Source organism: Mobula hypostoma, chromosome 12 (assembly GCF_963921235.1).
Source record: "Mobula hypostoma chromosome 12, sMobHyp1.1, whole genome shotgun sequence".
Classification (NCBI taxonomy): domain Eukaryota; kingdom Metazoa; phylum Chordata; class Chondrichthyes; order Myliobatiformes; family Myliobatidae; genus Mobula; species Mobula hypostoma.
The window spans coordinates 23271377-23287891 of record NC_086108.1 but is presented as its reverse complement, the minus strand read 5'-3'; the positions used below and the strand labels follow the sequence as shown (position 1 = coordinate 23287891).

Sequence of the window (16515 nt, the reverse complement as noted above, 5' to 3'; positions counted from 1 at the left end):
GGTATACGCAGTGTTTGCTGTCTCTGGACCTGTACTCACTAGAATTTAAAAGAATGAGAGGGGATGCCATTGAAATCTATCAAATATTGAAAAGTCTTGATAGAGTGGATGTGGAAAGGATGAGTTTATGACCAGAGGGCATAGCCTCGGACCTTTGTACAGAGATGAGGAGCAATTTCTTTAGCCAGAGGCTGGTGAATCTGTGGAATTCATTGCCACCGATGGCTGTGGAGGCCAAGTCATTGGGAATATCTAAAGCAGAGTTTGATAGGTTCTTGATTAGTCGGGGTGTCAAAGATTACAGGGAGATGGCACGAGAATGAGGTTGAAAGGGTTAATAAATCAATCATGATGGAATGATGGAGCAGACTCGATGGTCCAAATGGCCTAATTCTACTCCTATGTATTATTATCACCTTCAAGGCTTTCCCTTTTGAAATCGGCACCCTTGGTTCTGAGAGTTCTATTCTGTGTCAGGGGTACTTGACATCTGGCTAACTACCTTCCTTCCATCCATCTTTACTCCTAAGAAGAGAAGATTCCAGGGTTCCGATGTTTCAGATGTGATCGAGGCAGGAGAATGAAAGGTGGGGGAATAGCATTGCTTGTTAGGGAAAATATTACAGCAGTGCTCAGGCAGGACAGATTAGAGGGCTTGTCTACTGAGTCCTTATGGGTGGAGCTGAGAAATAGGAAAGGTATGGCCACATTAGTGGGATTGTATTACAGACCACCCAATAGTCAACGAGACTTGGAAGAGCAAATCTGCAGAGAGATAGCAGGCAACTGCAGGAAACATAAAATTGTGGTGCTAGGGGATTTTAATCTTCCATATATTGATTGGGACTCCCTACTGTTAGGGGTCTAGATGGTTTAGAGTTTGTAAAATGTGTTCAGGAAAGTTTTCTAAATCAATATATAGAGGGACCAACCAGAGGGGATGCAATATTGGATCTCCTGTTAGGAAGCGAGTTAGGACAAGTGACAGAAGTCTGTGTAGGGGAGCACTTTGGTTCCAGTGATCATAACACCATTAGTTTCAACTTGATCATGGACAAGGGTAGATCTGGTCCTAGGGTTGAGGTTCTTAATGGGAAGAAGGACAAATTTGAAGAAATGAGAAAGGATCTAAAAAGCATGGATTGGGACAGGCTGTTCTCTGGCAAAGATGTGATCGGTAGGTGGGAAGCCTTCAAAGGAGAAATTTTGAGAGTGCAGAATTTGTATGTTCCTGTCAGGATTAAAGGCAAAGTGAATAGGAATAAGGAACCTTGGTTCTCAAGGGATATTGCAACTCTGATAAAGAAGAAGAGGGAGTTGTATGATATGTATAAGAAGCAGGGAGTAAATAAGGTGCTAGAGGAGTATAAGAAGTGCAAGAAAATACTTAAGAAAGAAATCAGGAGGGCTAAAAGAAGACATGAGGTTGCCTTGGCAGTCAAAGTGAAGGATAATCCAAAGAGCTTTTACAGGTATATTAAGAGCAAAAGGATTGTAAGGGATAAAATTGGTCCTCTTGATGATCAGAGTGGTCGGCTATGTGCAGAACCAAAGGAAATGGGGGAGATCTTAAATAGGTTTTTTGCGTCTGTATTTACTCAGGAAACTGGCATGAAGTCTATGGAATTAAGGGAAACAAGTAGTGAGATCATGGAAACTGTACAGATCGAAAAGGAGGAGGTCCTTGCTGTCTTGAGGAAAATTAAAGTGGATAAATCCCCGGGACCTGACAGAGTGTTCCCTCGGACCTTGAAGGAGACAAGTGTTGAAATTGCAGGGGCCCTGGCAGAAATATTTATAATGTCGCTGTCTACAGGTGAGGTGCCGGAGGATTGGAGAGTGGCTGATGTTGTTCCGTTGTTTAAAAAAGGATCGAAAAGTAATCCGGGAAATTATAGGCCAGTGAGTTCATCGTCGGTCGTGGGTAAGTTATTGGAGGGAGTACTAAGAGACAGAATCTACAAGCATTTGGATAGACAGGGACTTATTAGGGAGAGTCAACATGGCTTTGTGCGTGGTAGGTCATGTTTGACCAATCTATTGAAGTTTTTCGAGGAGGTTACCAGGAAAGTGGATGAAGGGAAGGCAGTGGATATTGTCTACATGGACTTCAGTAAGGCCTTTGACAAGGTCCCACATGGGAGGTTAGTTTGGAAAATTCAGTCGCTAGGTATACATGGAGAGGTGGTAAATTGGATTAGACATTGGCTCAATGGAAGAAGCCAAAGAGTGGTAGTAGAGAATTGCTTCTCTGAGTGGAGGCCTGTGACTAGTGGTGTGCCACAGGGATCAGTGCTGGGTCCATTGTTATTTGTCATCTATATCAATGATCTGGATGATAATGTGGTAAATTGGATCAGCAAATTTACTGATGATACAAAGATTGGAGGTGTAGTAGACAGTGAGGAAGGTTTTCAGAGCCTGCAGAGGGACTTGGACCAGCTGGAAAAATGGGCTGAAAAATGGCAGATGGAGTTTAATACAGACAAGTGTGAGGTATTGCACATTGGAAGGACAAACCAAGGTAGAACATACACGGTTAACGGTAAGGCACTGAGGAGTGCAGTGGAACAGAGGGATCTGGGAATACAGATACAAAATTCCCTAAAAGTGGCGTCCAGGTAGATAGGGTGGTAAAGAGAGCTTTTGGTACATTGGCCTTTATTAATTAAAGTATTGAGTATAGGAGCTGGAATGTTATGGTGAGGTTGTATAAGGCATTGGTGAGGCTGAATCTGGAGTATTGTGTTCAGTTTTGGTCACCAAATTACAGGAAGGATATAAATAAGGTTGAAAGAGTGCAGAGAAGGTTTACAAGGATGTTGCCAGGACTTGAGAAACTCAGTTACAGAGAAAGATTGAATAGGTTAGGACTTTATTCCCTGGAGCGTAGAAGAATGAGGGGAGATTTGACAAAGGTATATAAAATTATGATGGGTATTGATAGAGTGAATGCAAGCAGGCTTTTTCCACTGAGGCAAGGGGAGAAAAAAAACAGAGGACATAGGTTAAGGGTGAGGGGGGAAAAGTTTAAAGGGAACATTAGGGGGGGGCTTCTTCACACAGAGAGTGGTGGGAGTATGGAATGAGCTGCCAGACGAGGTGGTAAATGTGGGTTCTTTTTTAACATTTAAGAATAAATTGGACAGATACATGGATGGGAGGTGTAGGGAGGGATATGGTCCGTGTGCAGGTCAGTGGGACTAGGCAGAAAATGGTTCAGCACAGCCAAGAAGGGCCAAAAGGTCTGTTTCTGTGCTGTAGTTTCTATGGTTTCTCTGGTTTAAGAAATACCAAGGAATTGATGGAATGACCATAAGTACCAGGACATAAGAGGCACAGTTTTAATTTTAACCCGGTAGAAAGCTTATGAATAAGAGCAAGCTCAGACAGAAAAGTAGACAGTGTGCTGCCCACATCATAAGGATAAAGGATTTCACGAACACAAGGCAGCTGGAATAGACCAGTCCTGATCTGAAGTTCAGCAAGATCCTGGCTAATCCTGTCCCTCTTCCATTTACATGCCCAATGTCTACATTCTGTGACCCTCTTTGAAAAAAAACTCTTCACCTTAATCTTTAATATATGCAATGACTCTGCATCTACAACCCTGAGGTAGAGAATTCTAAAGATTCACAACCCTCTGCGCAAAGAAATTTCTCACCTCATTCTGATCTTAAGAGAAGGGCTTCCCATTCTAAACCCTGCACTGAGAGGAAACAGCTTCTGTCAAATTCTCACACAAAATTTTGTATATCTCAAAGAGAACACCTCTCATTTTCACAAATTCCAGTGAGCAAGCCAATCCTCTTCAATCTTTCTTCACAGAGTAAACCCTCATCTCAGGAAACAAGGTTAGGACAAGAGGTCCAAGATTGTGCCTTGAGAAAGGAGTCAGAACTGACAAGAATTTTCATGTCTTTCTTAGTAAAGCAGCCACCCGATAAATTTTACATATAGTTAATTGTCACATTTCACACATGCCTTCAGTGGAAAGGGAAAAAAATCTTGGACTAAATTATGAGGCTATAAGGCTAGAACTTGCGGGTGTGAATTGGGATGATGTTTTTGCAGGGAAAAGTACTATGGACGTGTGGTCGATGTTCAGAGATCTCTTGCAGGATGTTAGGGATAAATTTGTCCCGGTGAGGAAGATAAAGAATGGTAGGGTGAAGGAACCATGGGAGACAAGTGAGGTGGAAGATCTAGTCAGGTGGAAGAAGGCAGCATACATGAGGTTTAGGAAGCAAGGATCAGATGGGTCTATTGAGGAATATAGGGAAGCAAGAAAGGAGCTTAAGAGGGGCTGAGAAGAGCAAGAAGGGGGCATGACAAGGCCTTGGCGAGTAGGGTAAAGGAAAACCCCAAGGCATTCTTCAATTATGTGAAGAACAAAAGGATGACAGGAGTGAAGGTAGGACCGATTAGAGATAAAGGTGGAAAGATGTGCCTGGAGGCTATGGAAGTGAGCGAGGTCCTCAATGAATACTTCTCTTCAGTATTCACCAATGAGAGGGAACTTGATGATGGTGAGGACAATATGAGTGAGGTTGATGTTCTGCAGCATGTTGATATTAAGAGAGAGGAGGTGTTGGAGTTGTTAAAATACATTAGGATGGATAAGTCCCTGGGGCCTGACAGAATATTCCCCAGGCTGCTCCACAAGGCGAGGGAAGAGATTGCTGAGCCTCTGGCTAGGATCTTTATGTCCTCGTTGTCCACGGGAATGGTATCGGAGGATTGGAGGGAGGCGAATGTTGTCCCCTTGTTCATAAAAGGTAGTAGGGATAGTCCGGATAATTATAAACCAGTGAGCCTTACATCTGTGGTGGGAAAGCTGTTGGAAAAGATTCTTAGAGATAGGATCTCTGGGCATTTAGAGAATCATGGTCTGATCAGGGACAGTCAGCATGGCTTTGTGAAGGGCAGATCGTTCTAACAAGCCTGACAGAGTTCTTCGAGGAGGTGACCAGGCATATAGATGAGGGTAGTGCAGTGGATGTGATCTATATGGATTTTAGTAAGGCATTTGACAAGGTTCCACACAGTAGGCTTATTCAGAAAGTTACAAGGCATGGGATCCAGGGAAGTTTGGCCAGGTGGATTCAGAATTGGCTTGCCTGCAGAAGGCAGAGGGTGGTGGTGGAGGGAGTACATTCAGATTGGAGGATTGTAACTAGTGGTGTCCCACAAGGATCTGTTCTGGGACCTCTACTTTTCATGATTTTTATTAACGACCTGGATGTGGAGGTAGAAGGGTGGGTTGGCAAGTTTGCAGACGACACAAAGGTTGGTGGTGTTGTAGATAGTGTAGAGGATTGTCAAAGATTGCAGAGAGACATTGATAGGATGCAGAAGTGGGCTGAGAAGTGGCAGGTGGAGTTCAACCCGGAGAAGTGTGAGGTGGTACACTTTGGAAGGACAAACTCCAAGGCAGAGTACAAAGTAAATGGCAGGATACTTGGTAGTGTGGAGGAGCAGAGGGATCTGGGAGTACATGTCCACACATCCCTGAAAGCTGCCTCACAGGTTGATAGGGTAGTTAAGAAAGCTTATGGGGTGTTAGCTTTCATAAGTCGAGGGATAGAGTTTAAGAGTCGCAATGTAATGATGAAGCTCTATAAAACTTTGGTTAGACCACACTTGGAGTACTGTGTCCAGTTCTGGTCGCCTCACTATAGGAAGGATGTGGAAGCATTGGAAAGGGTACAGAGGAGATTTACCAGGATGCTGCCTGGTTTAGAGAGTATGCATTATGATCAGAGATTAAGAGAACTAGTGCTTTACTCTTTGGAGAGAAGGAAGATGAAAGGAGACATGATAGAGGTGTACAAGATAATAAGAGGAATAGATAGAGTGGATAGCCAGCGCCTCTTCCCTGGGGCACCACTGCTCAATACAAGAGGACATAGCTTTAAGGTAAGGGGTGGGAAGTTCAAGGGGGATATTAGAGGAAGGTTTTTCACTCAGAGAGTGGTTGGTGCATGGAATGCACTGCCTGAGTCAGTGGTGGAGGCAGATACACTAGTGAAGTTTAAGAGACTACTAGACAGGTATATGGAGGAATTTAAGGTGGGGGCTTATATGGGAGGCAGGGTTTGAGGGTCGGCACAACATTGTGGGCCGAAGGGCCTGTACTGTGCTGTACTATTCTATGTTCTATGTTCTAAACATAACTAATGAGCCTATGATAGTGGTGCTAACACAACATATGATAGTAACGTACTGTAGATTTACACTATGATACAGAGCTGAGCATTTTGCAAAGTGTGCAAAACGTAACAGTCTGAACAGCTTAGATCACAGATAATAACTTATACACATCTGGTACATGTCAAACAAATCTATGGACTCTGTGCCAGCAGCTGAATCTAATTGTTGAATACCTAGTGCAGAGTATTCAGTATATAAGCTCAAAGGAGAGCAAGACAAGGGAAAATTACATCTAAAACAACATACATGATGTTGGTGATGGAACAACTGCTTCTGAGAAACAAACTTACCACATTTGAGAATGAGCTTGTGTGTGAGAATGGGAGGATTGAGTAACTTGAAGATCTGATATTGTGCAATAGGATTTGTTACATTAGCAAAGCATCTGAAATTCCATATTGGGACTGGGTGAGTTAAAGAAGGAGCTGGTATGTGACAAGCTGGATTAATAGAGGGACTGATGTTTGGAAATGAGCCAGTAAATGGAAAGTTTGGTACTTGGGAATGGGAGAGATTGAATTAATGGAGGAACTGGTAATGGGGAATCAGACCATCTAGTTTCATGAACGAGCTGTTATTTGGGAATGGGATTTTAGTAAGGCTAAAGGAAAGTTCATTTGAAAATATCAAACACACTCAAACGAAAGGATGGCCAAGGCCCAGACTGTACAAATAAAAAGTACAGTATTTAATTAAAGACTCGGGCATTTTTTTTTAAATTAACTGCAGCTGTTCTGACATGAGTGCAATCTCTTTCCTTGAATTATACACAGGTGGCCATGAAAGTAGATACATAATCTTGTCTTTTTAGACGTGGGTACAAACTGTCACAGTCACCAGCTGGGTTTGAAGAGGAAGCCGCTTTCACTGATTCCCATCCCTTCTGCTGGTGATATCAATGATATAGTCAAAATCTACTCTGCATATTTGCTGAAGGATCTTGGTGGTTTCTGGCAATCCTACATGCTCAGAAGAGAAGATCAACAGCGGGAGCAGTGGTCCTAATAAACAGAGCCATGAAGTCAGAGAGCTAAAGCACATAAACAGGCCTTTTGGCTCACAGACCATCCACCAACTCATTACTGTGAGTCTCAGCACAGCTCCAATGCCATATTTAATTTTGCTGATGACGCCACTGTCGTTGGCCAAATCACAGGTGCTGACAAATCAGCATACAGGAGGAAGAATGAAAATCTTGCTGAATGGTGTCATAACAACAACCTCCCACGTAATGTCAGTAAGAGCAAGGAGATGATTGACTTCAAGAGGAGGAAACTTGAGGTCCATGAGCCAGTCCTTATTGGGAGCTCAGAGATGGAGAGGGTCAGCAGCCTCTGATCAGAGTATCTGTCCAGCATGCAAGTCCAGCTTGAACCAGAGGGTCTAATTCACTCAACTTCATTTGCACCATCACTAAATTTTTCCCACAACCTATGGACTCACTTTCAAGGACTCTTCATCTCATGTTCTCAATATCTATTATTTTTATTTCATTTGTGTTTGCTCAGTTTGTTTTTTGTCTTTTGCACATTGGATGGGGTTGGTCATTCTTTAATTCTATTTTCTTTCTTGTATTTACTATGAATGCCCATGAGAAAATAAATTTAAGGGTTGTATATGGTGATATATGTGTACTTTGATAATAAATTTACTTTGAACTTTGAACCACCCATTTCCACTTCACCCACATCAATTTAATTTTTATTTTTCCCACATTCTCTTCTATTCTCCATACATTCCATCACTCACCTATATACTAAGGAAAATTTACAGTGGCCAAGTAACCCATCAACGTGGTATTTATGAACACTGCTGGATATGAGAGGCTGTGTATCATTACATTCACGTGATTATATGCTCCGCAACAACTAGTAAAACTGTTTCTGAATCACTGTGTCTTGCATCTGTTAGGAAAAAGTGAACCAACAAAAAACAAATACATTTAGAAGAATTGGATGAAATTTGGTCTAAGGTTCACTTCTACCATCCTGCCATGTTATCAATATTGAAGGGCAATTGAGAGCAAGAGTTCAACCCTGAATTGGGTGTGTAAGTTCTTTAGTATGGTAGTAAGCTTCCCTTGATCAACAAGGTTTAATTTAAAAGCTACTGATGTGCCTTGTCAAATTATCCACAAGGGACTGATTTAATCATCTTTATACTGGACAAAAGCAACACGAAACACAAGCTTTGCTAAAAACTGATATTTTCAAATAAAAACCAACAAAAGTCTAAATAGACCCCAGAATGACTTCAAACAAGGAACTTAACAAAGCTTTTCGAATTTTATTTTATATCGTAAATGGAACAAAAATACTTAACACACTTGAGCTATTCAAAATAAAGATCTGACTGAGCACTTCATTCTTCAGAAAATACCATTATAAAACAACTGTGCTGCAAAAAATTTTAATATTAAATAATGTCATAAATTTATCACCTAAGCATGAGATGAGAATTAAAGAGGTGAAGCCTGTGTAATTGTAAGCTTTTTAATTTCATACACCATATGTAGTTAATGTATTTCAATATTATTTTTAAAATCTAAGTACATTTGTGTTCCTTTACCAATCCTCTGTACACATTCATTTCGGAACCTGCCAAGGTGACCTTCTACCAACCCGTCTGTGGTCATACACTTGCACACTTGTATTCCAGTTTTACATTGGCCAAGAGTTTAGTCCAAATTCTGGAGAAAACCTCTAAACTTGAACCAACATTACTTTCTGAACTGCTAGAAATTTGACAACTTAACTAAAGCTAATGCACAAATAAACAGTTTGCGCTGTTAACTTAAGACAAGTGCTTTTTTTTAATAACAGCTCCCAGTTGACTTGAAAGGTGTGCGTAACCACTGTTTATGCAATACACCCTGGCTAAAGTATAACGTAAATAAAATCTGATTGCAGTCCTACTTTTATATAACTTTTGAAAATATTTCCTCAGAAGTTAGCAAATCTGTTCTTAATTTTTGCTGATAACTTGTATTTGACTTGTATTTTTGCTGATACAAGGTCCCTCATCCAAAAAGCAAGGAACAACACTGTGGGCTGCAAGAGGACAAAACACCAACTGAATGGAGTAGCGAAGTGCATTTCCCTGCTGCATTTCTGGACACATCTGGAGTTCTCAACGTTACCGATTCGGCGACTGTGTTTGAGCGTATGCCTGTACATGTCAGAGGATTCACTGTTTTATAGCATTATAATTACTTATTCCAAATAGGGGATACCTACAGACCCACAAACAGGACAATAATTTAACAGGTCAAACTCCATTCTTTGCCAAGGCCATTCAGTGTTCATTAGTAACATGAAATGTGAGGAAAGTACACAAAGATTAGATAGTGTCTATACAGAAAGAAACAGAATTAAAATTTCATGTCAATTATCTTTCATCAGATTATTACCCTTGTCCTGGGTGTGGGGTAGGGGCGGTAATTTTCACTGTCAACTCCATACTTTTATTGATGAGATAACGCTGAAAGTGATAACAATATATCAGATTCAGCATGATTTGGCATAAAAAGTCCATGTCCCTTGAGATTTAAACCATATCTTTCTTTTACCCATGGTCTACGTAAATTATAAGCAACCTCTCCCTCTGTGCACAGGTAAGAAGAATAATTGCAGCTATCTCATTCCCTAGATAAAGCAGCAAAAGGAACATGCACTCACCCCAAAGCATCAGTCCCAAAGGCTCAGTCTTTGAACAACAAAAAAACTATCTACAGCAGAAATAAAAGGAACAGAAAAAAAACAAAGGACACATCTCCTTCCTTTCTGCAATCTGAAACATAACACACTCTATTTTTCTTTGATCAATGCAGACGCACAACTTAAGACATGCACATGAAAACTTACTAAGCTTTCCTTCTCTTGAAAGGATCATTAAAACTTTAAGCTACTGAACTCTTAGACTGTCAATGGCATGACTCAAAACCTGTGGATCAAAAGTGGAACTCTGTCCTAAGAGACATCTGAGCACCAATATATCACAGGATAGCTAATCAAAATTCTGCCTGTCTCAGTCGATCTCATCATACCTGCTCAGAGATCATTTCATTCCATGTTTATTGACCTATTTTTAACAGCTCCAGCCTCTCACATTACCACTACACCCCGTATGCCAACCCTTCCACTCCAGTCTAAACATTTTCAGAGGAGTGTTCAGCAATAATGTTTTGAGTTAACAAGTAATAGATAGGAGTCCCAGCTGCAGATAACTGAGGCAGCACAGAAACTGCCAACAGAACTTACAACAGTGAAGCGTAGGAACAGGCATTCAGCCAACAATCTCGTACCAAACGACCTAAGCTAATGATGTCTAATTACACCAATCCCTTCTACCTGCACAAGGTCTATATCCCTCCATTCCCTACAAATTCACTTGCCCATCAAAAAGCTTCTTAAATGCCACAATCATATCTAATGTTAAGAGCAATGACTCTAAAAGAAGACGTTGGTCCTTCCTTTTAAGAAAGGCTTTGATCTGTTGACTCCTTCTTTTCTAAGATCTCAACTTTTCACAAAAGCATAGCCAAAGACCATTTGGTGTATGTGTCATCTGACAAACACTAGAAGTGGTTCTGTTCACTTTAATCACAGTGAGATTGATAGGCACAGAATGTACAGTATATAACTGACCGACATCACCCAGCGAATGGAAAACCCTACCCACTAGTGCTCTTGAGCACACTTACCCAAATAAGTCAGGGCTTCTTTATCCCAGGGCCAAGTAGCAGCACCTGCCAGCTCCTCCCGCACCGAACTGGCAAAATAGACGTTCAGATGCATGGAACCATTGATCTGCAGCATCTCCTTCAGTTCCTTCACACTCATGTAGGTCCTAAACAACAAAAGAGAAAAGGCCAACATCAGACAACCCAATTCATTCTCCAGCAATTATCATCAGCTTCTGGGCATGAAAAACTGGGTTATTGAACCACAGGCTAATCAAATTTTGTAAAAGGGAAGGCCATACAAGACATTAGGACTTAAAAGAATGAGACATACATGGAAAATAAAGAGTGCCTGAGACAATTCTAAGCTTTTGGTTTTAAATTATTTAGGTTCACTTGACTAAAAGTGTATGCATGGAATGATAGAGGGCATGATTAATGTGGATATAACCAGTCAAGCTGAACTTCCTTTGGGATTTTCCTCACATTATGCACAATATCTCCAACAAAAACTATGGCAGAGGATCAAGAGAATTGAAGACCAGAGCACTTATCATGTATGGTGACAACAGAAATTCAACATAGATGAGGTGAAGTAGTATATCACAGAAGTGATTTTCCCTTCCAGCACCAACACATGCACATATTGGTAAACTGGAAGTTATTTAAGTTTAAAAAAAACTAACCAAGGACACAATCACATATAAGTTGCTGATGTTCGAACATGGAATGTTCCAGATCTGTGCGATGCAACTAGGGTGGCATGGTAGCATAACAGCTTGTGCATTGCTTTATAGCAATCATGGATCAAGGACAACTTCTGTCTCTATCTGTAAGCAGTTTGTACATTTTCCCCGACTTTCTGTAAGGAGTTTGTACGTTTTCTTCGACCTTCTGTAAGGAGTTTGTACGTTTTCTCTGACCTTCTGTAAGGAGTTTTGTATGTTTTTCCTGTTACTGTATTGGTTTTCCTTTGGGTGCTCCAGTTTCCTCCCATTTTCCAAAGACATACTTTCCAAAGCCCAGCACAATCATCACTTTTTTGATTTGACGGAAATGATTCACTTACTGTATGTTTCAACGCACATGTGGCAAATAAAACTAATCTTTAACTATATAGGTCAACGTTTGTCCTGCTTTTAAAGCTTTTGTATTTTCTCCTAGAAGTCAGAAGGGAAAACAGGAAATGGCCAGAGTGGCAGACAGCCATGACATGGCTATACTGTGTTCTGAGTGACAATACCAATTTAAGTAATCCTGGTGTGGTACATAAAAACATAAGAACAATAAGAGACAGAAGCAAGAATTTATATCTGGTCTCCTCTCAAAAATATGCATGGAATACAGTTGGTGCAACACAGGTTGCTGCGCTAGATTTCTGAATATTGGGTTTCTCCAAAGAGGGGAGATAAACAGACTTGGCTAATGCCCTTTTGGATATTAATGAATGAGTCACCTTCACACACAATTTTGCAAAGCTTCACAGGTTAGAGACAGGAATGATGCTTCCCTTGTCTATGATGACTAAATGACCTACTCATAACGTATGTATGTCAGAAATAAGAACATGTGCTATTCAACTCCTCGACAGAATGGGTGACTGCAGTGAGATACAGAATACACTCCACAACTCATGGGGAGAGGTTTCCAAAAATTCACCACTCTGGGTTTCTCAGTAGATTTCTCATCTACACTTCTCAGTAGCACCTTAAGATCATAAATCAGAGGAACAGAATTAGGCCATTTGGCCCATCAAATCTGATTCACCATTCCCTCTCAACCCCAGCCTCGTTCCTTTTCCATGACACTTTTGACACCCTTAACTGATCAAAATCCTTTCAAATTCCACTTTAAATATACCCAATGACTTGTCCACACCGCTGTGTGTGGCAAAGAACAACACAAATTCACTACCCTCTGGCTCAAGAAATTCCTCCTCAGAGACAGATTGGTTCCAGAATCCGTCCCCATGTCAGCACAAACCTGAGGTGGCCTATTTATTCTTATACTTTATCTCCTGTTTGTCAACTAATTCTTAATCCAAGACAATATATTACCAATATTGGGTTATATCTCTTTAGAGGCATCTTATCAAAGGCATTGAAAGTCCAAACAAAAGGCAGCACAAAATAAAGTTAGTAGAGCTGTCACTGTACCTCACTCTGCTTCAGCAACTCAGGTTTTGTTCTGTCCTGTCATGAAAAATGACTTAACAGTGTAATCCATTTACTTAACTCTTTAAATATATACCTTCACAGCTACTATGATGTCATCAAAGACCTTTATTGACAAAAGACCACGTTCCATTTACAGTACATTGCACTCAGTGGGAATTGCACACCATGCCAAACAATGCTGCACCTCAGCAGAATCCACAACATGAAGCTTTATAAGGAATTGGTCAGACTCCTCTCGAAGTATTATGAGCAGTTTTAGGCGCCTAACCTAGGAAAGGAATTGCTGGAACTTAAGCAGGTCCAGAGGAGTTTCATGAGAATGATTCCAGGAACAAAAGGGTTAATATATGAGGAGCTTTTGAAGGATCTGGGCCAGTACTCAATGGAATTTGGAAGAATAGGGGGATCTCACTGAAACCTATTCAATATTGAAAGGCCTAGAACAAGAAGAGGATGCTTCTCATAATGAAACAGTCTAGAGCCAGAGGGCACAGCCTCAGAATAGAGGTATGTCCATTTAGAACAGAGATAAGGAGAAATTTCTTTCACCAGAGGATGGTGAATCTGTGGAATTTATTGCCACAGATGGCTGTGGAGGACAAGTCATTCGGGATATTTAAAACAGAGGTTGATAGGTTTTTGATTAGTCAAGGAATAAAAATATAGGGAGGAGGCAGGGGAATGGGGTTGAGAGGGATAATAAATCAGCCATGATAGATTGACAGAGCAGACTCAATGGGCTGAATAGGCTAATTCTACTCCTACAACTTATGGTCTTATGGATGCATTCCGACAGACAGAGTCAAAGTTGTACAGTATAGAAGCAGGTTCGTTAGCCTACCATGGCTATGCCAGCCTTCTTGCTGATCTCAACTATGTTGATTTAGCTGATTCTTTTCTAAGACCATAAGTAGATCCAGGTCACTGCTCAGGAAGGAGTGATACGTTTCATGACTACCCTCTGAAAGCACTTCAATACAGTGGATGTAGGTCTTACTGGACGATAGTCAATGAGGCAGGTTATCAAGATGAAGAAGGTTCTTCTTGAGCACTGGCATGATTAAAGCCTGCCTGAAGCAGATGGATACTTCAGAATGATGAAGCGAGAGAGTCAAAGATGCCATAAACACTCCAGCCAGTTGATTAGCACAAGTCTTCAGTACCCAGCAAGGTATGATAAAAATATGTAATTTTACTTTATGAGAGTTTTATTTTGGTTGCTTGGAAGCCCTACAAAAAGACAAGTTTTAGAATTGTGCCTAACAATCCCATGAAAAGAGGTACTGATATCATGTTCATTTGAGTTGCAGTTAAATATCTGGTAATTTAGTTGAGAGGGATCAAATATACTTTGCAATTAATTGCAATGTCAAATAGTATTTTGACTTAATCTGATACATCTCATGCATCTGTGCTGCCACTGGATACCAGGATACCCCTTTGGAAATAGAAACATAGAAACATAGAAAATAGGTGCAGGAGTAGGCCATTCGGCCCTTCGAGCCTGCACCGCCATTTATTATGATCATGGCTGATCATCCAACTCAGAACCCAGCCTTCCCTCCATACCCCGTGACCCCTGTAGCCACAAGGGCCATATCTAACTTCCTTTTAAACATAGCTAATGAACTGGCCTCAACAGTTTGCTGTGGCAGAGAATTCCACAGATTCACCACTCTCTGTGTGAAGAAGTTTTTCCTAATCTCGGTCCTAAAAGGCTTCCCCTCTATCCTCAAACTGTGACCCCTCGTTCTAGACCTCCCCAACATCGGGAACAATCTTCCCGCATCTAGCCTGTCCAATCCCTTTAGGATCTTATACGTTTCAATCAGATCCCCCCTCAATCTTCTAAATTCCAACGAGTACAAGCCCAGTTCATCCAGTCTTTCTTCATATGAAAGACCTGCCATCCCAGGAATCAATCTGGTGAACCTTCTTGTACTCCCTCTATGGCAAGGATGTCTCTCCTCAGATTAGGGGACCAAAACTGCACACAATACTCCAGGTGTGGTCTCACCAAGGCCTTGTACAACTGCAGTAGTACCTCCCTGCTCCTGTACTCGAATCCTCTCGCTATAAATGCCAGCATACCGTTCGCCTTTTTCACCGCCTGCTGTACCTGCATGCCCACTTTCAATGACTGGTGTATAATGACACCCAGGTCTCGTTGCACCTCCCCTTTTCCTAATCGGCCACCATTCAGATAATAATCTGTTTTCCTATTTTTGCCACCAAAGTGGATAACTTCACATTTATCCACATTAAATTGCATCTGCCATGAGTTTGCCCACTCACCCAACCTATCCAAGTCACCCTGCATCCTCTTAGCATCCTCCTCACTGCTAACACTGCCGCCCAGCTTCGTGTCATCCGCAAACTTGGAGATGCTGCATTTAATTCCCTCATCCAAGTCATTAATATATATTGTAAACAACTGGGGTCCCAGCACTGAGCCTTGCGGTACCCCACTAGTCACCGCCTGCCATTCTGAAAAGGTCCCGTTTATTCCCACTCTTTGCTTCCTGTCTGCTAACCAATTCTCCACCCACACCAATACCTTACCCCCAATACCGTGTGCTTTAAGTTTGCACACTAATCTCCTATGTGGGACCTTGTCAAAAGCCTTTTGAAAATCCAAATATACCACATCCACTGGTTCTCCCCTATCCACTCTACTAGTTACATCCTCAAAAAATTCTATGAGATTCGTCAGACATGATTTTCCTTTCACAAATCCATGCTGACTTTGTCCGATCATTTCACCGCTTTCCAAATGTGCTGTTATCACATCCTTGATAACTGACTCCAGCAGTTTCCCCACCACCGACGTTAGGCTAACCGGCCTATAATTCCCCGGTTTCTCTCTCCCTCCTTTTTTAAAAAGTGGGGTTACATTAGCCACCCTCCAATCCTCAGGAACTAGTCCAGAATCTAACGAGTTTTGAAAAATTATCACTAATGCATCCACTATTTCTTGGGCCACTTCCTTAAGCACTCTGGGATGCAGACCATCTGGCCCTGGGGATTTATCTGCCTTCAATCCCTTCAATTTACCTAACACCACTTCCCTACTAACATGTATTTCGCTCAGTTCCTCCATCTCACTGGACCCTCTGTCCCTTACTATTTCTGGAAGATTATTTATGTCCTCCTTAGTGAAGACAGAACCAAAGTAATTATTCAATTGGTCTGCCATGTCCTTGCTCCCCATAATCAATTCACCTGTTTCTGTTTGCAGGGGACCTACATTTGTCTTTATCAGTCTTTTCCTTTTTACATATCTATAAAAGCTTTTACAGTCCGTTTTTATGTTCTCTGCCAGTTTTCTCTCATAATCTTTTTTCCCCTTCCTAATTAAGCCCTTTGTCCTCCTCTGCTGAACTCTGAATTTCTCCCAGTCCTCAGGTGAGCCACTTTCTCTGGCTAATTTGTATGCTACTTCTT

General features: G+C 41.4%; 1 protein-coding gene across 1 annotated transcript in view; it reads right to left on the bottom strand.

The window, feature by feature from the left end:
* The window catches only part of LOC134354662 (pappalysin-2-like), a 407928-nt gene that overhangs the window by 263952 nt on the left and 127461 nt on the right, over positions 1-16515 (bottom strand). Inside the window, exon 3 of the mRNA XM_063063752.1 lies at positions 10916-11061. Coding sequence (XP_062919822.1) covers positions 10916-11061 — 146 coding nt within the window. The remainder of the gene's footprint in view (positions 1-10915; positions 11062-16515) is intronic.